Source organism: Mirounga leonina, unplaced genomic scaffold (assembly GCF_011800145.1).
Source record: "Mirounga leonina isolate KUSES-001 unplaced genomic scaffold, KU_Mleo_1.0 Mir_93, whole genome shotgun sequence".
Taxonomy (NCBI): Eukaryota; Metazoa; Chordata; class Mammalia; order Carnivora; family Phocidae; genus Mirounga; species Mirounga leonina.
In genome coordinates, this window is record NW_023270854.1 from 46,686,601 (window position 1) to 46,713,703 (window position 27,103).

The 27,103-nt window shown below is 41.9% G+C and overlaps 1 protein-coding gene across 1 annotated transcript in view; it reads right to left on the bottom strand.

Annotated features, from left to right (window-relative positions):
* The window catches only part of LAMA3 (laminin subunit alpha 3), a 268,035-nt gene that overhangs the window by 168,375 nt on the left and 72,557 nt on the right, over window positions 1–27,103 (bottom strand). Inside the window, exons 7-11 of the mRNA XM_034996262.1 lie at window positions 22,653–22,768; window positions 19,457–19,575; window positions 5,331–5,421; window positions 3,109–3,240; window positions 1,702–1,764 (exon numbers count right to left, since the gene is read on the bottom strand). Coding sequence (XP_034852153.1) covers window positions 1,702–1,764; window positions 3,109–3,240; window positions 5,331–5,421; window positions 19,457–19,575; window positions 22,653–22,768 — 521 coding nt within the window. The remainder of the gene's footprint in view (window positions 1–1,701; window positions 1,765–3,108; window positions 3,241–5,330; window positions 5,422–19,456; window positions 19,576–22,652; window positions 22,769–27,103) is intronic.

A 27,103-nucleotide genomic window follows, 5' to 3' on the forward strand; every position in this document is an offset into this window, starting at 1 on the left:
CAAACGGTCCTTGGCTCTTCTCTCATTTAGAATAGAAGGTTATGTCTTTGCAGCGGCTGACAGGGCCCTGCCATCTGGTCCCCGGCACTTCCCTTTACCTCTCTTGCCTGTGCTCACTCCGCTTTCACAGCCCGGTCTCCCGTTTGTTCAGTGAACACCCCAGCATGCGTCCCGAAGACTTCACACTGGCTCTTTCCTGGCTCTGGATGCTTGTCCCCAGACACCTGCAGAGCTCACCCCTCACGCCCTCAGGTCCTTGCTTATCTCCTCAATGAGGCCCCCCTGACGACCCTATTGAAATCTGCAAACCTCACACTCCCCCCCTCTCTCCCAGACTTACATTCTGCACAGCACTCATGGCCAGGCTGCCGGTAGCACATCCCTTGAGCTGCTATGTTGTTGCAAAGAAATGGAAGTCTTCTGTGGAAAAGAGCTCTCTAGAGACCATCTTCTTGCCTGGTCCCAAGTGCCCCTTCTCTGCCCACCCACACCCTGGACACACCAGGAGGAGGGGCAGGCGTGCTCACACACCCCTGGTACTCACTCCCTTCCCCCGTCATGTGACCGTCAGGCTATGGGCGCCCCGGAGGGGGTGAGAAGCAAGCTCAGTGGGTGAGGTCAACACGGTCCAGATGGGGCACAGTCATGGGCTGTGCGCGTGTGCTGTGCCTGGATGTTGGAGCAGTGTGCCTTCCTGAGTGCGTGTGTCCCTGCGTGTGCTATTGTGGGCTTACCTAGAACACCGCCCCCAGCTCCAGAATCAAACCTCAAGACCTAGAATATTCCTCGTATGGGTTAGTTTATATCTACGATGTGAAAGGCTCCCCTGCCCCTTAAAAGTAGCACCCTTGTGCAGGACACAACCCTGCATATCATAATCTAACATATTAGAGATTTCATTTTTTAGTGGTTTGTATATTATTTTTGTTATTGTATGAGTCCCTCCACTGGAATATAAGCTATAGGAGAGCGGGGGACTTTGCTCTGTTCTGTTCGCTGACAAGTCCCCAGCAGCCAGAATGGTGCTGGACACGTACCAGGTGATCCTAAAACACGTGCAGAATGAGTGATGAGGCATGTGTAGCACCCACACCCTCTCAGCACTCACCTCTCTACCCCAAAGGCTGCTCCCTGCACACCTTTGCCCGGCTGCAGGAGCTCCTCAGCCTCCCAGCGCACCAAGCCCCAGACGCAGCCCTCCGTCAGTGGCAGGTAACTGAAGTTACCCCGTCAGCTGGGATAATGCCGAGCGAGTTCTACGTTCTCCTAGAGTTGCCTAGAGGGATGGAGCTCCAGGTGCTATGAGGACCTTGCTTGCTAATGCCTCTTCATACCGGATCCCTTCACTCCCTGACTCACCCCCTTACTGATGTCTCCTGGGATCACCTCCAGAATTGACTGCTTGGGCTCAAATCCTTTCTCAGGGTCTCTGTATGTAGACCCCAAACAAGACAGTAGGCAACTGACTGCCACTGGAAGTTTCTGAGCAAGCAAGTGACATACACTTCAAACTCTGTTTAGTCTCCTTAATCAGGGAGCATCATGCACAAGACAGACTGGCATAGAGAACGATACCTGCAAGGTGCCCGCCAGGCTCCACTAAGGAATACTTGAACTTGGGCATAGTAGCACGCATAGGAAGTAGAAAAATAATATGGAGCACATTTCCATTGAAGTTAAACCAAAAGAGAGGGTACTTGCCTTTTATATCTCCAGCTACTGGATCTTCTGGACTCGGAGTAGAAATAGGGAAAATGGGAATTCCTAGAAAAATCGTTTTTAAAAAAATACAGAGAAAGATTAAAGAGACGGTAAAGTAAAATATTAAATCACATGAACTAGAAAGAAGCCCTTCTAACTTCGTGAAAAGTAGCATGTGGAGCCTAATTTAGAGAAAGACAATACTGCTATATTGAACATGCAACTGAAACCAGAGTGGTCAGACATTCTGATTTGTCTGTTAAATGAACAGAAATGGATATTTTGTGCTCACAATAGCTATGTCTCAGGCTAAGCAGGGACAAGCTTGGTTTCTTTAGCATCTTTATTGGTTTTTTTTATGTAAAATTGAGAACAGTTTTTAAAAATTTTTTTTCAAGTTTTTTTTTTCCCCCATAAAATTTGGTTTATGCCATAAAATTGTTTCAGGTTTCTTTTTGTCACTAAAAAAGCAAGTGCAGTTTCTGCTTAGCCTGTAACTAATAGTTACAGAGTCTAAGTGGATTGAGCTTCAATTCAGTGTTAACTGAATACTGCTGCTTAAAAAATTAGTTTCTTTAAATATAAGGTGATCATGTAATTCATCCTCCAAACTAGGCTACTGGATGGTGAAAGTGGGAGCTAGTTTAATGATTCCCCTGGGACAGCAGGTATGAGCCAGGACATAAAATCACCCCATTCACATGTGTCCTGCCCCCATGTCCCTACAACGCACGATGCTTTCCCTGCCCCACAAAGCTGGGAATGCAAGAACCAATTCAGCAAGGGGGGAGAGGGGGTTGAGACAGTGTTTCTTTGTCCTAACACAAAAGTGCAGTTTTTACACTTTAGCGGAACAAACAGAACCATGGCTCTTGTTACAATTTGCAGGGCTGATTTCAGACTCTCCTGTTTCATGTTCTGTGGTGCTTCTACCAGATACCTATTTTCTCTCTCTGAGATGCTGAGACATTCCCTCCGATCACTGCAGTAGGGGAGGTGGGGGCCCATGGTAACCTGGCCGATGGCACAGTGGGCAAGGGGCAACACATCCCCCAGACACCCAAAACACTGACACACACTATGTGTGTGCACACGGACATCTGGCACCCTTGACACTTCTTCCAAGTTCTTTTGTGAAGAGAAATCACACACACAGATCACTGTTCTCTGACCTCCTGGGATGGCAGTCCCTATGGTACAACCCAACCTAATCATCGGGCACAAACAAGACTATAAAATGTAGCCATATAAATGTTACGCTCTGAACTTCTGCAAACCCTTTCCTGGGAATACAGCCTATGTGGCCCCGTGTCTGTGGCGCCTCCACCCTGCCCGCCGTGCCCTCGGGTGTGAATGCACCGGCTACGTGCCAGGACGGACGCCTCTCCACCTGCCCGGGCTACTTACGCAGGCAAAAGGGGAAGTGATAGTATCCAACTGCACACTTCTCACAGTCGTCTCCGCGGAAATTCGGCTTGCAGGTGCAGCGGCCTGAGCCCGGCTCACAGGCTTCCGCGTGCTCGGGGTTACAGCGACAAGCTAGGAGAGGCGCAGCCGTCAGTGTGCTCAGGAAGGCGGCCCTGTCCCCAGCACCTCTCACGCAGTGTGTACTACTTTCCTGTTGGCCCCTGGTTATTCTTGAAAGGGCACAACCTGCTTTCCACTTCATACCTGCTTAATCGTTTGCATCGACCAAACCCCAGGGACCCTCAGAGATAAGCTTTAAAAGGCATCCACACTGAGTTATCGAGAATACCGTTTATTACACTGAGCACTGTCCGGCTCATGCATCGGAAGCAAGGTGTGCACAGACTCCAATCAGAGGGACTGGGGGGGGGGGCGGGGGCCGTGCTGCAGCCCCTGGTAGGTCTGTTGGGCACAGCCCCCCGCTCCCCCTCCCCCGGGCCACAAGCCAACTGTGAATGTCCACGTGGTGGTCATCATTACCTAGGTGCGATGTGGTCATGAGTGCAGGATGTGTAGACATTGATATATAACATGTGGACAGCACAGCAAGATTGTGCCCATAACCCAAATGTTAGATTCCAGTGACAGGACTTACTGAAGGCAGTTTTGCAACCAACACAACTGTTAGGTTTGCATTCCAGACAGACATACTTGGGATACAAGAGGCTTGGTAACCCCTCCCTTGGGAGCTTCCCCTGACCTGGCAAGTCCTGACCTTGGACAGCAAAAATACTGTCAGAACACAGCAAAGTACATGCCCTGTGAGGAACTGGGAAGCTGGGGAAGCTGTGGGCAGCAAGCATCACCCCAGGCTAGCTTCTTCTGGTGTCCTTTGCTTAACTTGCTTAGGACTGATGCATCCTGTGGATTCTCTATGCTATGTCTGTAACATCTTTACAAGACTGCGAGACCACTTCAGTGATGAAGAAAGAACCTAGGACAGTGATGGAGAGCCGAGAATCACCGAGAACAGTGATTCCGGGGAAGGGATTCATGATGCATTCACCATGTCCTGGTCTCCTTTGCTAAGGCCTGTTCTTCGTGGGCCCAAGAAAAGTGATGGACATACCTTGTGAGATGATGTGGGAGAGGGAGGGAAAACAGGAACACTCCTTGAACAAGGATGAATGCCCAACAGAGAGGCAAATCAGAGTTCACACATTCTTTGGGCTTTGATGCCCTCCAATGTTAATGATATGATGAGTGAATCTGGGGGGACAGTGGGCACAGCGGCCAACTTCAGGCCTGAACTGTTTCCAACGGTGACAGCCAGAGGGCATAAAACAGATGACACAGGTAAGGCAAAGTCCATAGTCTGACCTGTGACTGATAATTCCCCAGGGAAAACCCGGTGGCATTCTGCTCTATCATGGATGCGGTATGGCACAGAGCCATCAGACAGACAGGACCTGGATCCTGGAGCTATCAGTTAGTGGTTTTGGCAGCTGGGCCAACATAGTGAACTACTCAGAGCCTTTGGTTTCCCCATATCTAAAAATGAAAATAATAATACAGTGTCCTAAGTTGGTTGTGATAATCACACATCGGTGAAATTACTTCACAATGCCTTGCATATAGCAAGTGCCCAATAAATCACAACTGTTTTAGATATCATGACCATTATTAAATCCTTGTGAATCCTTGTGAAATCATTACTATGTTGTCCGGATGCTAATGCAGACAAAAATTTGAAATTATTGGAGATCATAGAAACATGTCAAAACGACAGAAAACAGAGGAACTATCATTTGTTAGATGACTGGTGTGTGACAAGCCCAAAGCTTAGTGTTCCCCAGTTGCCTCTGACAGCATGTCATTACATCTTAGGGAATATGCAGGCACACCTCGTTTTATTTTCTTCATGTGCTTTGCAGATATTACGGGGTTTTTTTATGAATTGAAGGTCGGTGGCATCCCTGCGTCGAGCAAGCCTATCAGCACACTTTTTCCAACAGCATTTGCTCACTTTGTGTCCCTGTCACATTTTGATAATTCTCACATTATTTCAAACTTTTTCACTATCACATTTGGAGCAGAATCAACAATGTGAAGAAAGAGGGAAGGAAGGAAACGACTAGCCCATCGGAGTTTAGCCCAATGAGCACCCTGAAACACTATAGTATAGACAGTCCAAGACATTCCAAGTCAAAAATGAAACTTACGGATGCAGCCGTGAGGGGCATCAACTGGAACACCATAAGGGCGGTAGAAACCGTTGGCACAGTTTTCACAGTTTATACCAGCTGTGTTATGCTAGAAAGAAATGAAAGAAACTTAGAAAGAAGAGTCCATACTTTGTGCTATTCATCCAGTGAAACCATTTCAAAGTCAAAAAACTAAGCGTTGACCTTGAGTCTCCAAGATTTACCACAGGGCACTGGCTTACAGGTGGCTCTGGATTTTTTTTTCCCCATTGAAAGAGGAAATGAGGGTCAGTTCCATGAACTAGACAGCCCAGGTTTTCCCTTCTACCCCAGAATCTGCTCCATGAAGCACCTGACATTTCAGTGAGAAAAAATTCAAGAGCACTATGCTTCCTAGTTTCAATCAGAAGGAGTGAGTGGATAACAAATCATCCTTAGGTTTAACCCAGGGAATAAAGGGCCATGTGTGTATTTTTATCCTCCCCGATTTTGGAAGAGATCGCACACAAAGATTTTATTTGTGCTTTAGTCCTGAAACCATTCCCAACACTTCTGTTACGTGAATGGGAAATGTAGGTGCGAGTCTCATGTGCAGAGCTCACTTTAAAGTACAATAGTAGGCAGGTTTTTTTATTTCATGGTTAATCCTTGTAATTGTCACAAATCAAATTGCCTGACGTGCATCATCAGTTTCCAAGAACTGCACACCATGGACCTAACTCAAGTCTGCCTCTCTTGCTCTTTAACTTGGAAACAATTAGAAGGCCAGTGTTCTCTCAATGCAAAGGAAGGCAATAGGAAGTTAAAAGGAAAACACAACTATAACACACTTTGATCCAAAAGGAGTCTGCATAGAATCAGAGTGGAGAACAAAGACCCTTTTCTGAATCCTCTCCCCCATTTTTTTTTTAAAGATTTTATTTATTTATTTGAGACAGAGAGAATGAGAGACAGAGAGCATGAGAGGGAGGAGGGTCAGAGGGAGAAGCAGACTCCCTGCCGAGCAGGGAGCCCGATGCGGGACTTGATCCCGGGACTCCAGGATCATGACCTGAGCCGAAGGTCGTCGCTTAACCAACTGAGCCACCCAGGCGCCCCCTCTCCCCCATTTTAGATGGTTTTATTAATTACAGATTTTTATTTATTACCACTCCTTGTCCTGTGGGCTAAAATCTGAATTCACTTTAACATTGAGGTCTAAAACCGCACTGGCCACTTCTCTGACTTAACATTCGCATGCATAAACATTTGGGCAAATAAGGAACAGCTGTAGTCCACCTCTCTTCGATCAAGTGCCAATTAACCACTCAACTCTATTGCTTGCCACTGTGACTCATAACAGACAGGACATCAGGTTGACCTTGGCTCCCAATTTTTCCCCATTGAAGAAGGTAAATTTTTCTGAAGTGGGCGGCCCCACCTCTCCCTTCTACCACAAATTTTGGTTAATAAAGCACCTGCCACCGAGAACTTATATTTTTAAGACGCAAAGAACAGCAACAAGTGACCAAAAGAGAGCCACAAATCACTGCGGATGGGATAGTGCCTGTAGTTTGCCTCCAAATCTTGATTATTCTCTAGGACCCTCACCTTCCCCTGAGGGCAACGACACACCACTTTACCCATGGATACTATCGCCATGGCTGGACCAAGGCCAGATGGAGCCCGAGGACAGTGGTGGCTCCGTATTTCTATATAGGGGCTGCTGGAGAAGCAACCTCACTGGGAGGAACGGGTACCTGAATTTGCATTTGCCTGACACTTCACACAAGATGAGAAAACCTCAAACGAAGGAGTGAGGTGGGTGCTGATGGAATCTATGCAGGAAATAAGCCTACCCCCACCCCACTTACCCCTTCCTTTGGTACCACCTAGAGAGGCTTTCTACAGAAGGCTCACCTAAAAACCCCAGGCTCTGATCATTGACAACTTAATTCCTCCAAGCATAACTTTTCCAAGATGCTTTTCCAAGATGCTTTTCCATCTCTCCCTTTTCCTCTCAATTCCTTGACCACATCTACAACACCGTTGCGGGCTTCCATTTCTGTGAACCTCAAGCACATGGGGACTATTAGGCTACTCATTGGCCACACTCTCCCAGGAAGCCCCCTACCTGATTTTTCTTCCAAAGGCCAACATGATCTGGCCTCTGTGACCTCTCCAAACTGTCTATCCCTGCTCTCTCCTCTCCAGCCACTTGGCCCCCTTTCTCCTCAGGGCCTTTGCCCTGCCATCCCCTCTGCCTGGAATGCCCTCCCCCACACAGACGCCTGACTCATTCTCTGGCTTCTTTTGGGTCTTTACTCCAATACCACATCCTAGGGAACTGGTCACCCTAATTTAAACTTCACATTGAACCCCAAAACCAATACTTAAAATAGTAAACTCAAGAAATAAAAATAAGGGCGCCTGGGTGGCTCAGTTGGTTAAGCGACTGCCTTCGGCTCAGGTCATGATCCTGGAGTCCCTGGATCGAGTCCCGCATCGGGCTCCCTGCTCGGCGGGGAGTCTGCTTCTCCCTCTGACCCTCCCCCATCTCATGTACTCGCTCTCTCTCATTCTGTCCCTCTCAAATAAATAAATAAAAATCTTTAAAAAAAAAAAAAGAAATAAAAATAAAATCAATAACATATGAGAATGTGGCCATCTTTGACAACTGCTTGCCCTGCAGGATAATGACCTGGCTCTCTTACGGGCTCTCTGATTGGCCACCTGAGCATCTCCAGGCACAGCCCAGAGCTGCTGGTGGATATTTCTCATTCTGCCATTACCGGCACTCCTTAGAAAAGGTGGGAGACGGCCAGGTTAGCTGGTACCATGGACTGAATGATGGTGTCCCCCCTCCCCAAAATGCATATGCTGAAGCCTAATCTCCTTTTTATGATGGTATTTGAAGATGAAGCCTTTGGGAGATAATCAGAACACAAGGGTGGAGCTCTGATGATGGGACTGGTGCCCTTAAAAGAAGAGAGATGATCTCTCTCCACCACGTGAGGATACAATGAGAAGGCAGTCATTTGCAAACCAGAAAGTGGGCTCTTACCAGATACTGGATCTGCCAGCACCTTGATCTTAGACTTCCCAGCCTCCAAAACTGTGAGAGGTAACTGTTTATTGTTTAAGCCACTATGCTATGGTACATCTGGGATAGCAGCCTGAACAGCCGGGTTTCTGATGGACATACCTTGCCATAGGGCATGTGTCCTCTACCAGCACATTCAAACTTCATCTTGAAGCATCACCTTGCAGCTCACCAAGCCAACTGACTCTGCTATGGCAGCAACCCCCTCTTCCCTTCCTAGTTAAGACTCCCCAGATCCCTCTATATATGACATAGGATAGGTTACATTTTTTTCTCAAATGAAGAGCCAATTGTCCCAACATCATTTATGTAACATCCTCTTTCTCTTCCACTAGAAACGCCCATTTTACTGTAAACCAGATTTAAACATCTACATGAATGTGTTTCTAGATTCTCTATTAGAGAACGTTTTGCTATCTTGGGAGATAAATTTCCCTCATAACTTCGTCTTTTGTCTATCCTCTCATATTCTTTTATTGATAAGAACTTTAGAATCACTCTGTCAATTTTCATTAAAAAAATCCTATAGGAATTCTGATAACAATTGCACTTAATTTATAGGTTGGTTTTGAAGAAATGGTATATTTATATATTGAGTCTGGAAACACATGATGCCTCTCCGTATAGGTCTTCTTTTATAAACTCCAATAAGGTTTCATAGATTTGGATGCAGCCCCACAGTTAATTCTTCTGTTGTTTCTTGGAGTACTTCCAAACCATTCCATCTGTTTGTAGCTATGTTCTCCTGCATGGATGTGTTTCTATTTTGTATCTTTCTGGAATCTCCTGAAATTCCTGGTCTGTTGGTGACACTTTTTCTTACTTTTCATGCTATTGTAGGTTCCGGAAGGAGAGGCTATTTTGCTTGTTTACCATCTCTTCTGTCATATTGTGGGGATTTGGTTCAGGAGGGAATGTGGCTGCATGTGCAGTTCTTGGTGCCATCTCTTAGTTTTATGAGGTATACGTATGTGGAGGAGACAATTTGGAAATAGGACAACCAACACATCAAGAACAACAGCTAGGGAGTAAGCTCAAGACTTAGATCATAATTTGGGGAGAATTGATATCTTTTTTTTTTTTTAAGATTTTATTTATTTGAGAGAGAGAGAGAGCACATGAGAGGGGGGAGGGTCAGAGGGAGAAGCAGACTCCCCGCTGAGCAGGGAGCCTGATGCGGGGCTCGATCCTGGAACTCCAGGATCATGACCTGAGCCGAAGGCAGTTGCTTAACCAACTGAGCCACCCAGGCGCCCCGGGGAGAATTGATATCTTAATATCGAGAATATGTTACAACTTTCCATTTATTTAAGTTTTTCTAAATTTCTCTCAGCAGTGTTTTTTTAGCTTTAGTATAAAAGTCTTGCCTGCCTTTTGTTAAATATATTCCTAAGCATTTTATGCTGTTGACATGATTTTATTTTTTTTTAAGATTTTATTTATTTATTTGACACAGAGAGAGAGAGAGCACAAGCAAGGGCAACGGGCAGGCAGAGAGAGAGGGAGAAGCAGACTCCCCACTGAGCAGGGAGCCCGATGTGGGGCTCAAGCCCAGGACCCTGGGATCATGACCTGAGCCAAAGGCAGACGCTTAACCAACTGAGCCACCCAGGCGCCCCTGACATGATTTTAAATTGTGTTTTTATTCCATTTTCCTATTGATTGCTGCTAGAATATAAAAATACAATTAATTCTTATATATCATCCTGTATCCCACAACCTTACTAAATTCACTTATTAGTTCTAGTAGTTGTTTTGTATATTGTCTAAGATTTTTTACATAAATAGTTATGTCATCTGCAAATACAGGCAGTACTATTTTTTCTTTCCAATAGTAATGCCTTTTATTTCTTTTTGATTAAGGCATGCAATGGTTAGGACCTCCAGGGCACTGTTTAATAGAATTGGTGAAAAGCAAGCATCCTTACCTTATTCCTAATCTTTAGAAGGAAATAGTTTACTATTTCACGACTAATATTTTGTTAGTTGCATGTTTTTCATAAATGCCATTTATCAGATTGCACAGTTTCACTTCTATTTCTAGTTTGCTAAGAGCTTTTATTGTAAAATGGGAATTGGTTTTGTCTGATGGTATTTCACATGATCCTTCTCTTTTATTCTGTTAATATGATTAATTATGCAGATTGATTTTTTAATTTATTAAGTTTTTATTTTATTTCCAGTATAGTTAACATATAATGTTATATTAGTTTCAGGTGTACAACATAGTGATTCAGCGATTCCGTACATCACCCAGTGCTCATCACAACGTGTGCCCTCCTTAATCCCCATCCCCTATTGTACCCATCTCCCCACTCACGTCACTTCTGTTAACTATCAGTTTGTTCTCTATAGTTAAGAGTCTGTTTCCTGGTTTGTCTCTCTCTCTCTTTTCTTCTTCTTTACTCATTTGTTTTGTTTCTTAAATTCCACGAGTGAAATCATATGATACTTGTCTTTCTCTGACTGACTTATTTCGCTTAGCTTAATACCCTCTAGTTCCATTCACCTCATTGCAAATGGCAAGATTTCATTCTTTTTGATGGCTGAGTAATATTCCATTGTGTATATATACCACATCTTCCTTATCCTTAATTTGCCTATTGTAATGCTGCTATAAACACCAGGGTCATGTATCTCTTTGAATTAGTGTTTTTGTATTTTGGGGGGGTGAATACCCAGTAGTGAGATTACTGGATTGTAGGGTAGTTCCATTTTTAACTTTTTGAGGAACCTCCATACTGTCTTCCACAGTAGCTGCACCAGTTTGCATTCCCACCAACCATGTAAGAGAGTTCCTTTTTTTCCACATCTTCACCAACACTTGTTTCTTGTGTTTTTTTATTTTAGCCATTCTGACAGGTGTGAGGTAGTATCTCATTGTACTTTTGATTTGCATTTCCCTGATGATGAGTGATACTGAGCATGTTTTCATGTGTCTATTGGCCATCCGCAGGTCTGAAATGTCTGTTCATGTCTTCTGCACATTTTTCAATTGTTTTACTTGCTTTTTGGGTGTTGATGTGTTTTGGATACTAACCCTTTATCAGGTATGTCATTTGCAAATACCTTCTCCCATTCTGCAGGCTGTTTTTAGTTTTGTTGATTATTTCCTTTGCTGTGCAGAAGCTTTTTATTTTCATATACTCTGAATACTTTATTTTTGCCTTTATTTCCCTTGCCTCAGGAGACACATCTATAAAAATATTGCTACCAGGGGCACCTGGGTGCCTCAGTTGGTTAAACATCTGACTCTTGATTTCAGTTCAGGTTGTGACCTTGGGGTCATGAGATCAAGCTCCACGTCAGGCTCCATGCCCAGCATGGAGCCTGCTTAAGATTCTCTCTCCCTCTCCCTCTGCTTCTCCCCCCACTTGTATTGCTCTCTCTCTCTCACACACACACACACACAAGTTGTTGCTATAGTCAACATCAAATAAATTGCTACCTGTGCTCTCTTCTAGGGTTTTTATTGGTTTCAGGTCTCACATTTAGGTTTTTAATCCACTTTGAGTCTATTTTTGTGTATGGTGTGTAAGTGTCCACTTTCATTCTTTTGCATGTAGCCATCCAGTTTTCCCAACATCATTTGTTAAAGATAAATTCTGTGGTGTTGGTTGTTATTTCTCCTCTCTCATTTGTAATTTTGTTTATGTGAGTCCTTTTTCTTTTTTTCTTTCTTTCTTTCTTTCTTTTTTTTTTTTTTTTTGATGAGTCTGGATAGAGGTTTATCAATTTTGATTTTTTTCAAAGAACCAGTTCCTGGTCTCATTGATCTGTTCTATTTGTTTTCTTTGTTTGTTTTAGTTTCTATATCATTTAGTTCTTCAATCTTTATTATTTCATTCCTTCTTCTGGTTTTGGGTTTTGTTTGTTCTTTTTCTAGTTCCATTCAGTATAAGGTTAAGTTGTTTATTTGAAATTTTTCTTGCTTCTTAAAGTAGGCCTCCCTCTTAGGACAGCTTTTGCTGCATCCCAAAGATTTTGGACCTTTGTGTTTTCATTTTCATTTGTTTCTACATAATTTTTATTTATTCTTTGATTTCTTAGTTGACCCATTCATTGTTTAGTAGCATATTATTTAACTTCTATGTATTTGTGCTCTTTCCAGACTTTTGATTTCTAGTTTCATAGTGTTGTGGTCAGAAAAGATGTATGGCATGACTTCAGTCTTTTTTAATTTGTTGAGACTTGTTTTGTGGCCTACCATGTGATCTATCTAGAGACTGCTCCACATGCACTCGAAAAGATTGTATATTCTGCCATTTTAAGATGGAATGTTCTGAATATATCTGTTAAATCAATTTGATCCAGTATGTCATTCCTTGTTGATTTTCTGTTTGGATGATCTGTCCACTGAGGTAAGTAGGGTGGTAAAGTCTCCCCTACTATTATTGTATTATTATCAATTAGTTTCTTAATGTTTGTTATTACCTGTTTTATGTATTTGAGTGCTCCCATGTTGGGTGCATAAATATTTATAATTAGTATACCTTCTTATTGGATTGTCCCTTTATTATTATATAGTGGCCTTCTTTGTCTCTTGTTATAGTCTATTTCTTTAAGACTATTTTGTCTGATATAAGTATTGCTCCCAGGCTTTCTTTTGACATCTATTTGCATGATAAATGTTTCTCCGACTCCTCACTTTCAATCTGCAGGTGTCTTTGATCTGAAATGAGTCTTATGTAGGCAGCATATAGATGGGTCCTGTTTTTTTATCCACTCTGTCACCCTATGTCTTTTGATTGGATCATTAGTCCATTTATATGCAAAGTAATTACTGATAGGTATATATTTGTTGCCATTTTGTTACTTGTTTTGTGGTTATTTCTACAGTTTTTCTCTGATCCTTTTTTCTCTTGCTCTCTTTCATGGTTTGCTGACTTTCTTTAGTGACCTACCTAAATTCCTTTCTCTTTATTCTTTGCACATCTATTACTGGTTTTTAATTTGTCATTACCATTAGGGTTTTTTTTAAGATTTTATTTATTTGAGAGAGAGAGAGATAGAGAGAGCAGGAACACAAGCAGGGGGAGTGAGAGAGGGAGAAGCAGGCTTCCAGCTGAGCAGGGAGCCCAATGCGGGGCTCAATCCCAGGACCCTTGGACCATGACCTGAACTGAAGGCAGACGCTTAACGACTGAGCCACCCAGGTGTCCCACCATTAGGTTTGTATATAGTAGTCTACATGAAGTTGATGGTCCTTAAATTTGAACCCATTCTTTACTCCTCTCCCACACTTCACATTTTAGATATATGGAACCATATTTTACATCCTTTTATTTTGTGAATCCCTTGACTGATTTTTAAAAATATACTTATTTTTCATATTCTAATTTATGGTCTTTCCTTTCTACTCAAATAGCCTTCTTCAATATTTCTTGTAAGTTATGAACTCCTTTAGTTTTTGTTTGCCTGAGAAACTATCTTTCCTTCTATTCTGAATGATAGCCTTGAGGGCTGCAGATTTATCTCTTTCAGCACTTTGAATATATCATGCCACTTTCTTCTGGCCTGCAAGGTTTCTGCCGAAAAATTCACTGATAGCCTTATGGGATTTCTCTTGTATGTAACTGTCTTCTTTTCTCTTGCTGCTTTTAAAATTCTCTCTTTATCACTATTTTTTTTCCAGTTTAATTACTATGTGTCTTGACGTGGACCTCCTTGGGTTGATTTTGTTGGGGGATCTCTGTGTCTCTTGGATCTGGATATCTGTTTCCTTCCCCAGATTTGGTAAGTTTTCAGCTATTGTTTCTTCAGATAAATTTTATGCCCTCTTTTCTATCTCTTCTTCTGGGATCCCTATAATGCAAATGTTATTATGCCTGATGGAGTCACTGAGTTCCCTAAGTCTATTCTGGCTGTTTTTGTTTTTTTTTTAAGATTTTTATTTATTCATTTGACAGAGGGAGACACAGTGAGAGAGGGAACACAAGCAGGGGGAGTGGGAGAGGGAGAAGCAGGCTTCCTGCTGAGCAGGGAGCCCGATGCAGGGCTCAATCCCAGGACTCTGGGATCATGACCTGAGCTGAAGGCAGACGCCCAACAACTGAGCTACCCAGGCGCCCCAAGTCTATTCTCGTTTTGCATAATTCTTGTTTTTCTCATTTGCTCAGCTTGATTAATTTCCATTACTCTGTCTTCCAGGTCATTAATTCATTCCTCTGCTTCCTCTAGCCTGCTATTTGTTCCATGTAGTGTATTTTTAATTTTATTTATTATGTTCTTCATCTCTGATTGGTCCTTTTTTATTTCTTCCATCTCTTTCTTTAGGGTCTCACTAATGTCCTCCACTCTTTTCTCAAGTCCTGTGAGCATCTTCATGATCATTGCTTTAAATTCTCCATCCACCATATTACTTACATCCATTTTGCTTAGGTCTCTTCCTATGGTTTTGTCCTGTTCTTTCATTTAGGACATATTTCTCTGTCTCTTCATTTTGTCGAGCTCTGTCTATTTCTGTGTGTTAGGAAAGTCAGCTACTTCTCCTGCACTTGAATTAATGGCCTTATGAGGAAGAGGTTCTATAGTGCCCTGCAATGCAGTGTCCCCCTTTCACCTGAACCTGGCACTTCATGAATATCTCCTATGTGCGAAGCATGCACCCTACTATTGTGGCTGAGTTGCTTTTTCCTTCAGCCCAGGCATCTGCAGTGGCTCTCTTTGCTTTTTTGGGCAGTGCTTCATCCTAGTGGGTTAGGGGGTCAGTCTGGGGCCACCCTGACCTTGAGTTTAGTCAGACTAGGCATTTGCCAGAGATGCAGTAGCACCAAACTGCAGGGTGCTTTCCCTGTGTTGTCCCCTGAGAAGCTTTCGTTGGTGGGCAGGGCCTGCAGTCAGAGCAGATGTCTGCCCTCAGCCAACTCTTGGGGCCTCCATCTGCCTGGCATGTGTAGTTATCTTTCCCCCTCTCCAGGGCAAGAGTCACTTTGGAGTGGTGCTGGCCATTGTAAGGGCTGCTTGCATACTGCCAAGCCTACAGCACCATCCTGTATGGGCTCTGGACAAAAGCATATTGGAGGTGGCGGATCCCCCAAAGCACAGTGTGGGGACAGTGTTAGCAAGCTTTGCATGCCCTGAGAGGGACCCTGCAGCCTGAGGACTAAAGCAGCCCATCTGGCTCCATGCAAGTCAAGTGTGGGGTTGGGGGTGTGGGGGTTATAGTGCCAGTAAGCTTTGTGCCCCCCTGTCTTCTACAGGAGGGGCCCAGCAACGCTGGAACTGAGGCACCATCCAAAGGGGTGGATCCTTGGAAGCACAGTACAGGGTGGGTGTGGCAGCCAGGTGGTGGTGCCAGCAAACCTTGCATCCCCATCTGGTGCAAGAGGGGCCCTGCCAGGCCAGACTGAGGTGGGCTATCCAGAGGGGTGGATTGGTGGAAGCACAGCGAATGGGGGTGGGGCAGCAGTGCTAGCAAGTTAGGTAGCCAGTCCCTCTGGTGCCCATGTGTTTACACTGGGGGGCAAGGGAGAAAAATGGCATCTGCCAATTTCTTTGTTCATGGAGGAGTTCCCCAGTGATTTCTGTCAGCCTACTGGACAGGCTCTGAGATGAGTAAATCACTCTCCCTCCCATGTGCCCCAGGCTCCTTTCAAACTGCTGTTTCTCTGCTGTACCTCCACAGATGTTTGTTGTGCTGTCTCTTTAAGGGCAGGGATTCGGTTTCCTATTGCCCTTGGCACTCCCAGAACAGAGCCTACTGATTTTTTTTAAATTCCAGGCTTTAAGCCCTGCTGATTGTAAGAACTCATGAAATCCAGCCCCTCTGGTTTTCAAAGCCAAACGTTAAAGGGGATTCAGGTGTCCCTATGCCCCTCCCCCAACCGATAGTCCTGTGAGTCCATTTAGCTCCCTATCTCTGCCCTTCCTACCCTTTTGACAAAAGTGTGACCTCTTCTCTACACTGAGTTGTGGAGTTTATTCTGCCAGTCTTCAGATTGTTTTCTGAGTTATTTACACTGTTGTGAGTGTTCTCTAGTTATATCCGTGGGTTGAGGTGAGGCTAGGGTCCTCCTACACCACCATTTTCCTCAGCCTGCAGATTGATTTTTGAATGTTCAATCAACCGTGCTTTCCTGGGATAAACCTTACTCATCTTAATATACTATCCTTAGGCTATATTGCTGAAGATCTGAGTTTCCATCTGGTATCATTTCTCTATAACCTGAAGAATTCCCTTTACCATTTCTGATAGTGCTAATCCCTCAAGTAACAAATTCTTTCAGTTTTATTTTATCAGAAATATTTGCCCTTTTGCTTTTCTTGTTGAAGGACATTTTTGCTAAATATAGAAATCTTGGTTAACAGTTCCTTCTTTTTTTGGTTAGCACATTTAAGGTATTTTCCACTGTCTTGTGGCCTCCACATTTCTAATAAGAACTTCACAGTCATTGTTATGTGTTGTTTTTCTCTACTTTCAAGATTTTTACTTTTTCTTTGGTTTTCAGCAGTTTGACTCTGCTAGGCCCAGGAGTGGTTTTCCTTGTATATATCTGGCTTGGGAGTCACTAAGTTTCTTGAATCCTAATCTACTGAAAAATTTGAGAAATCTCTTGCCATTCCTTGCTACCATCACCACTGCTGATGCTGCTTCTGCTTCTTCTTCTCCTGCTCCTCCTCCTCTCTTTCTTCCTTTTCTTCCTTTTTTGCTACATTCTCTCTCCTCTCTTCTGGGACTCCAATTACATGTATGTTAGATCTGATATTGTCCCACAAGTCTGCAAGTTTCTGTTAATTAATTTTTTTTTTAATTTTTTTCTTTCTTTTCTTAAGACTGGATAATTTCTATTGATACATCTTCAAATTTACTGAATCTTTCTTCTATTATCTCCATTCTGATATTAGCCTCATCCATAATCTAACATATTCTATGTTTTAGTTCTAGAATTTTCATTAAGTTCCTTTTATAGTTTCTAGTTCTCTCCTGATACTTCTTATCTTTTCATTCATTGTGAACATATTTTTATATATATTCTTAAGCAAAGTTATAATAGCAGCTCTAAAATCTTTAACTGCTCATTTCAACATCTGGATCATTTCAGGATTGTCTCTATTGATTATTTTTTTTCCTGAGAATGGGTCACAATTTTTGGTTCTTCAAGTGTCAAAAAATTTTGGCTTGTATCCTGGACATAATAAATATTATGTTGTAGAGACTCTGGGTTATGTAATATTTCTCTAAAGAATATCAAATTTGTTTTGTTTTGTGACATAATTAACTTGACTTTTCCCAAACTGAAAACTGTAACTCTTTGTGTGCTAATTCAAATCTCAAATAAATTATTTTACTCTTAGCTGAAAGCCTTTCTGTGCATAGATGGCTCAGGAGTCAGTGAGAAACTTGGGACGATTCTATACACAGAATCAGAGATTCTTTTCTCTCTTGATTTCTTTTTTCCTGGACTCCCCAGTCACTTTCCAAAAATTGTGGTTGTTCCATCCAAGGTCTGCACTCTTATACTTCAGGGCAGAAGGACTCTAGATTTTCTAGAGGAATTTTAGCTACACCACAAGGCACCAACTTTGATCTGTCCTCTGGCTAAATGTCAAAAATATATGTAGCTCACCCTACACTGATCCTTTTTGCCAAGCAGCAGCTTCCCTCCAGTACCTTCCTGCTCATATGTACTCCCCAGTGCCTTCAGATCATTGGTTGGGGGAAAAGGGACTTCCTGTTTTTTTGTTTTTTTATTTTGTCTATAGTCTATAATTATTATCTGTGGAAAGTTTGGGTCCTGTTGGAGGTACTAAACCATAACAGAGGCAGAATTCTCTATTTGTTCATGGATTATGAATATAATATAAAAGTTAATTATGCAGAGATATACACTTACAATGGCTAAAATGATAGATTTTATGTTATGTAGATTTCACCACAATAAAAAAACTTAAGTTACTTATGCTAAGTATCTAACTTAAACAAGGCATTTTAAGTTTAAGTTGGAAAAAAATGCAATGAACCTAAACAAATTTCAATAATTTCTTATGCAAAAGAAAAATGCTTTCACAGAGCCACTATGAAAAAAAGGACTATATAGATGGTTTTCTGGAACAGCAAGGTACAAAACAGAATACCTCTGAGAGAAGGAAGAGGAAGAACAAGGTGTTTTAAAGACATATGGAAGTGGCGTACTCCTTCATCTGAGGAAAGGATTCTACCTACTCATCCCAGTCCAGTGCTTCTGCAACTTTAATGTGCCTATGAATCACCTGAGGGTCTTATAGAGCACAGTCTTAAGAAGATCCTGGGATCTTTCATTTGTGCATAAAATCTATCATTTGTAAGAAACTTATGACTTATATTTTACTTGTAGTTAATTACCTGCATTGACAAATGATACAAAATAGAGTATCAGAGTATCAAATAGAGTATCAAAAAGGTGGAGGATGGTGGGTCCCTAAGGAGTTGTGGCCTTGGCTCCATATAAATGGGCATCTCATGAAAAGAGTACCTTTTTAAAGGCAACATTAACAAAACATCACTTTAAAAGCACACAACACAAAGTGATAATATGGACCAAATTTATGAACATTATATCTTCCTCTACCATACATTCCTCTTGGCTAATTTCCAGTGAACCCAACTGTCCTACAGAAGGGATGAAAAATCAGTGTTTCTTATTAAGTGTCAATGGCAGACTTCATTAATTGATCATGATGTATTTCCTCATGGAGTCTAGATTCAGAATCTGTCTGAAAACAGGATTTAGGATCAGCACAGAAGTTGACACCTATTTGCCCTACTATCTTAGACCCTTCCTACCACAAGATGAATAGCATCCATGGTGACAGCCAGCAATTCTCCTCCCTATTTAGGCAAAGACCTAAATGAAGACTCTAATCAATAAAATTTGGACAAACATGTCTCAGTCCATTTTCCGTACAACCCCGAAATTATATCCAGCTAACAAGGACTTTTGTGTACAAAAGTAGAGAAATGTTTATAGAAAATACTTTCAATTGCATATCACTTTATTGATACCTCTCTGGGAGACAGGCTTAATGAATGCTCCTTTCCTACAGTGACGTATGAAAGGATTTGACCTAAATTTTGACTCACCTGACAATTAATGCAGACTCCTCCACCTGCATAGATGCCGTGGATATTCAAGCTGGCCTGCTGCCTCTCAACATCTGGATCATAGTAACAGTCGAGGGCGTGACCATGGCAGTTGCATGCTGAAAAAGGCATTCTAAGTTAGTATTCCATCATTACTATGAGACATTTCATAAATTCCCCTAGATAGTATTACCACTCATTGCACCACTTTTTTAAGTCTATTCTGGAACACCATATTCTCAGTGGAAAATTTTAGGGATTTTTTACACAAAGACTCACCTATAACAATATGCAATTAACACCTTCTTTCATTTGGTATTAAATGGGAGAGGCTTCTCTCTCTCTATATATATATATATATATTTACAACAAATTAAGATAAACCAAAATGCCAATTAGGCTTCATGCACAATGCGAATATATTTCTACCGCTATTACTACTATTACCAAGAATAATTGAGCTCTTGGTACACTGTGAAAAGTGTTTTACGTGCATTATTTCATTTAATCTATGCAACAAGTCTCTCACATAGATACTATTATCCCCAGGGCCCAGATGGGGAGGCTGAGAATGAGGCTTTGAGAGGTTAAAGCATGTCTCCAATAAGAGAGGCAGAATCCTGACTTGTATTTGACTCCAAAACCTATTCTTTCAGCCAATATTCTAAGTTTCTCATCTCAGCACTATTTACAGTAGCAATAAACTGGAAATAATCTTAATGTCTAATTCTAGGGAAATGGTAAATAAACAACAGCATCTTTGCTTGACTGTCAGTTCTGTGAAGGCAGGGACACCTTGTGTTTTGTTTGCAGTAGAACCCAGTCTGCAGCACATAGTGAATACTCAGCAAACACTTGCTGGATACGCCTGACTCCACAGAATGACAACACTGTGGGCCATCAAGAAGGATGTTGAAGGGTTCTTAATAAAATGGGAAAATATCTAAAAGTATAAAGTGAAAAAGAGCTGGACATAAAATTATATAAATAATTGTATAAGTAATTACATAAATAATCTAATATATATTAAATAATATTAAAGTATGCATGAAGGAAACACTAAAATATCTAACAAAATGTCAATAGTGGTTCTCTTTGGGTAACAAAATAATTGGTGATTCTATTTTTTTTATAATGTCCAAGTTATCTACAAGTAATGTATAATACTTCTAAAATTTAAGAACAAAATTTAAAACCCATCTAGGATTTTCATCATTGCCAAGATGGAAAAGATCTAACATGAGTAAAATTCTTACTCTCTTTTATTTTTTTTTTAGAGATTTTATTTATTTTTCCACAGAGGGAGAGAGACAGCGAGAGAGGGAACACAAGTAGGGGGAGTGGGAGAGGGAGAAGCAGGCTTCCCGCTGAGCAGGGAGCCCGACACGGGACTCGATCCCAGGACCCTGGGATCATGACCTGAGCCGAAGGCAGTCGCTCAACCAACTGAGCCACCCAGGCGCCCTCTTACTCTCTTTTAGAGAGAATATATATTCATTGCATTCCATGTAGATCAAATTTCCCAGGTCTTTCTAGTAATTTGTATGTTTTAATCAAGTTTCCAGATAAATCTATTAGGGAAGAAGAGTGAGTTAGAATTTCAAGTTGCCCTGTTTGTAACAGGCTGAGGCTGAGCACCTTCTTATTTTCATTTCTCCAGTGGTGCCACGATTTAAAAACCTCAAGGCATTTATATTACCTAAATCAGTTATTTCTCAAGAAATCCATTCATTTTGAATTGCACTAATTCAAATGGAATTGAGAAAGCACCTAACGAATGGATCTTAACTGGTCCGATTTCCATATGCTATTTTTTTTGTAATTTGTAATCACTTTGACAAGTTTACAAAGCTTAAACTCTTATGAAAGGAAATTTTTAAAATTTTCCTATGTGCTGGAGTTAAGCATGTCGTTCACTGAAAGATTCCATTAACCTGGAAAACTAACCAAATTGCTAATGTTGGAGTTCATGTGATAACACTCATTCAATCAAAATAGCCTAAACCGGTACTCGAAAGCACTGGAAGAAACAATTCCTGATTATTACCTTTCCTTCTTTCTGGTCCCATTCTCCAGGGAGAGGGATGAGGACGTCATTGAGGAGGAACCTGTTAGCTATGACTATAAAGTGAGAACGGCCAACCAGCTAACACCCCTGGACACCCGGACAGCCCTGGACCTAGAGATGATGCTTGGGCAGCATCAACACGTCACAACAGTGTTAGGAACTCTCAAAGTGCCCTCAGAACTCCTCAGAAAAATCCTTTTGAGTGTTTGCTAGTCATAGAGATCATATCAGTCTTCTCTTAGCCACAAAAACCATTTGGCCAAAAAGTATAAAGTACAGATTCTTTCTTACCCACTTAGTTCATCAAACCTGAATCCAAATACCTTTTGGTCATTTAAAAAAAGCAAATCCCTCTCCAAATGCTAAAAATATCCAAAAAAATCAATCAATCAATAAAATAAAATAAAAATATTTAGGAAAAAATAGGCCACAGTCTCCAAAGCCAATAACTAAAACTTACAAAAGTGTTTTCAGCAACTGGAATAAATGTGTGGCTTCCTAAGATCAGTTTACAAGGGAATCTTCAGTTGGATGTCTGAGGGCTTATTTGTTAAAAATAACAGTTTTCTTACTTTATATTACACCATAATTAAAAGCAGCCTCTCATCTTTGTTCCTTCCTTCTCTGGTCCCCTCCACCCTGCAGCCGCCCTAATCCTACTGCAGTATTCCCACCCCCATCCTCCGGTCACTGCTTCCAGCTCTCTGTTCAGACACCAATCTCAAAACCTTCTCCCGACCTCAAGACCTCACAAGAGTTAGGATTCCGATCCAGTATCACATCCTAAGAAATGGTAAGGGTTTACAGTTTAATAGTGGCTACATGATATTTTAGACTACTAAAAAGAGAGGCCAGCATTAAGTGAATGCTTAATACATATTAGCAATTATTACTAGCTATTATTTTTTGTTCTCCTGTTTATATCTGAATTTAGAATGGGGCACTTTTACCTCCAGGCTGTGCGTTTCTCATTACAATAGACATACCTGAGTCCCTAAGACTGACACAACCCCACCCTCTTCAGAAGCACAGGGAAAATCTAGCGTCAGGGAGAAATGGGGGGAAAGCATGGGCGGGGCCTCGCTCCCTGGCACACACACACACACACACACACCCTGCCACGCTCACCTTCACACTCATTGCTCTGCTCCCACGTGGCGGGTCGCCAGCGCCTCTGGTTGTATCCGGCACAACAGTGATCACACGTCCTCCCACAGGTGTGGTGCTGGCATTCACACCGAAACCTGGGCATGTGGCCAAGCACATCTCAGTTATTCAAAAGTATTAAGATCAGTTGTTCCTGTATGAGAAACTGACAGTCATGGTGGTTACCCAAGGCACCATTCATGGACTAATTATGAGAACAAAGCACTTTGCATACATCATTAGTTCAAGTCTGCTTATTGTCTCTACTTTGTAGATGGTGACACTGAGATTCTGAGATACTAAAACACTTGCGAAAGGTCAAGTGATGATAAATGGAGAGCCAGACTTCAAACCTAAGTTTGTCTTGACTCCAAAGTTCCAGCTTTCTTCTCTACCACCTTCCAGAACAGGAAATGGACACAGGAGCAAGTGTTGAGTTTACTGGGAGGTGTTGAGTATCACATCTTCAGGAAGATCTGGAGCAGTCCCGTGAGAAAGGTCTGCTCAGGTCTCGTTGCTCTCAGCCTGGGGTCATGCACAGAGATTCACCAAACCCAAGAGCCAGTTCCTAACAAGTTCTCAGAGGACCCTGCTCCAGAAGGCTGCTCCAGCTCTAACAAACAGCTCCTTGCAAGGGCAAAAACAGATTACTCAGCAAGGCATACCGGGTAACAATCTAAAAATCTACCTTCAAAGAATTATACATCTGCACTAAAACCATTCCAGGGTAAAATGAAATTGTTGCCACGGCACTGGATTAGAACTCCTAAGCTCTTAGTTCTCACTCCTCTGTGCTTAAAAGAGGATTCAAAACAGTTGTCTAAGGCTGTGCCTGTGGAGATTCGCTCAACTCTTCTGAGGGGGCGGTGGGGGGTGGCATATATTCAGTTACATTCCGGAGGGAAGGTACCATCCCTCTCCCAGCTCAGCTGCCTGTTACAGCAAAAGGACACAGATTTTCCTGAGAGCACAGAACAGCTGGTATCCAAATGGACTTTTGTCAGACAATTTCACCTCATTGTCAATAAAGTATATGCATAAGCTGAACTGAAAGAATTATTTAGGGAATATTGCTTGAAGAACATATAGTCCAGCTACTCTCATAGAAAGATTAAAATTGCAAGCATAAAAAAAGATGGGTACTAGTCTGAATTATATTGGTATCACCCACAAATAATTGCTTTTTCTGATTCTTTCTCAGCCTAGGCTGCTGGTTGTTGATATAGAAAACTCATCCTTGCCTCTGCTGTAAGGATGTTATTGAAGAGGTTCCTGACTAGAGAATCCTCTTCGTGACGATCACCCCACACTACTCCCAGAGAAATTTCTTATCCGATCCTAGTGTCAATAGTCATGCTTCTCCTAAACAACTGATCACTTCTTAGATTATGATCATAGTGAGAAACTAGGCAGTTTCCCTTTTGAGCTGACTACTAGGAAGCTCAGAATTAAATCTGTGATCCACCCACATTTCCATGAACCAAGTCATAATGGTAGACATGCTTAATTCAAGCCCTCTTCTGCCTCTTCATGGGTTCTACTTGATTAACAACTAAATTTTCTGATTGCCAGGCTTTGCATCGCCTTAAATATGTTATAAGATTTTTCCCTTTGACCTTAGCCCAACAACTTCTTGCTAGACGTGTCTCCAAAGGCAAGAGAAACAAAAGCAAAAATGAACTATTGGGACCTCGTCAAAATAAAAAGATTTTGCACAGCAAAGGAAACAGTCAACAAAACTAAAAAGCAACCTACAGAATGGGAGAAGATATTTGCAAATATCTTATCAGATAAAGGGCTAGTATCCAAAACCTGTAAAGAATTTATCAAACTCAACACCCCAAAAAACAAAAAATCCAGTTATGAAATGGGCAGAAGACATGAACAGACATTTCTCCAAAGAAGACGTACAAATGGCCAACAGACACACGAAAAAACACTCAGTATCACTTGGCATCAGGGAAATACATATCAAAAGCACAATGAGATACCACCTCACACTAGTCAGAATGGCTAAAATTAACAAGTCAGGAAACAACGGATGTTGGTGAGGCTGCGGAGAAAGGGGAACCCTCCTACACTGTTGGTGGGAATGCAAGCTGGGGCAGCCACTCTGGAAACCAGTATGGAGGTTCCTCAAAAAGTTGAAAATAGAGCTACCCTACGATCCAGCACTTGCACTACTGGGTATTTATCCAAAGGATATGAACATAGTGAATCAAAGGGGCACATGCACCCCAATGTTTATAGCAGCAATGTCGACAATAGCCTAAATATGGAACAGCCCAGATGTCCATCGACAGATGAATGGATAAAGAAGATGTGGTATATATACACAATGGAATATTATGCAGCCAACAAAAAGAATGAAATCTTGCCATTTGCAATGAGGTGGATGGAACTAGAGGGTATTATGCTAAGTGAAATAAGTCAGTCAGAGAAAGACAAATACCATATGATTTCACTCATATGTGGAATTTAAGAAACAAAACAGATGAACAGGGGAAGGGAAGGAAAAATAAAATAAGATGAAAATTGGGAGGGAGGCAAACCATAAGAAAGGGTGAACTCTAGAAAACAAACTGAGGGTTGCTGGAGCAGAGAGGGGTAGGGGATGAGATAATTGGGTGATGGGCATTAAGGAGGGCACTTGATGTAATGACCACTGGGTGTTATATGCAACTGATGAATCACTAAATTCTACCCCTGAAACTAATTTAAAAAACATTTTTAAAAGATTTTTTTCCTATTTGTGGGTGTGGATTTCCTCAGCATTTGCATGAATACGCCTGTTGGGCAGAAGCAAACCAGCAAGCAGTGGGAGGCAAGGTTGTTGTGTTGGTGTAAACTGAGGCTAGGGGAAACAGTTTGTCTACTCACCTTGGTTTCTCACTCTGTACCACCCAGTATAGAACCCTTCCAGGTCTGCCAAGGTCAACAGGGCTTGGCAGCCCTTCCAAGCAGGAAGCTCAGCCCTTCTCCAATGATTTCAACTCCTCTCCCATGTGGTGCCATTTTGTCTCAGGCTAAGGGATATTAGACCAACCTCTTTTCTCCCCTCTCTCTCCAACTCAGGACTTCTCTGATCTGACTTCCAATGTCTTAGGTCCCTACCCTCCAGGAGGCAATGGATTAATCATTAATAAACTAGTGCTTGCCAGTTAAAGGCTAGTCAGTTGATGGATTCGTGTTGCTGTCTCAGCCCCGCCTGATCTCTGAGGCAGGACTGACAACATTAGGGATCGCTGCTGGTCAGGGACAGGGCTCTACGCTACCTAAGCTGGTAGCTGGCACCTCTGCCTGAGCATGAAGCCTAATAATGTACAAACCTCATCTGATTAAAAATAAAACATCTCTCTGGGTGCCTGGGTGGCTCAGTTGGTTAAGCGACTGCCTTTGGTTCAGGTCACGATCCCAGGGTCCTGGGATCGAGTCCCGCATCGGGATCCCTGCTCGGCGGGGAGTCTGCTTCTCCCTCTCCCACTCCCCCTGCTTGTGTTCCCTCTCTCGCTGTTGTCTCTCTCTGTCAAATAAATAAATAAAATCTTAAAAAATATAAAAATAAATAAAAAATTAAAAAATAAAACATCTCTGGTAAATGTTGCTCATGGGGAATCATAGACTCTAAACAAAACATTGAGAGAAAATTACTGCTGTATCTCGCATCCAGTCATTTCCAGCCACAATAGCATCCCTCTTGTGTTGATGACATGAGTGTGTACAGTTGCTGAACACTTACTAGTTAATATCCACACATCTTATTGTATGTAAAATAGACCTCAGTAAAAAACAAAAATGGGTACACCCATGTTCATAGCAGCATCCTTCACTATAACCAAAAGGTGGCAGTAACCTAAAAGTCCATCAACAGATGAATGGATAAGCAAAATATGGTATATACATAACAAAATATTATTCAGCCTTAAAAAAGAAGGAGATTCTGACACATGCTACAACACAGATGAACCTTGAGAACATTATGTTAAGTGAAAGAAACCAGTTGCAACAAGATAAATATCAGGTGATTCCACTTATATGAAATACCTAGAGTAGTCAATTTTTTTGAATTTTATTTTATTATGTTATGTTAGTCACCATACATTACATCATTAGTTCTTAATGTATAGAGCAGTCAAATTGATAGAGAAAAGAGGATGGTGGTTGCCAGGAGCTGGGAAAGGAAGGAATGGGGAGCTGTTGTTTAACAGGAATAGAGTTTCAATTTTGCAAGATGAAATGAGTTCTGTGAGATTGTTTGCACAACAATGAGAATGTACTTAATCCTACTGAATTTAAACCACTACCACTTAAAAATGGTTAAGATAGTAAACTTTATATCATGTGTATTTTACCACAATGAAAAAAAAGAAGAAAAATATTTGAAAATGTATACCCTCTGATATCATTAGACCAGGAATAACAAACAAGTTTTT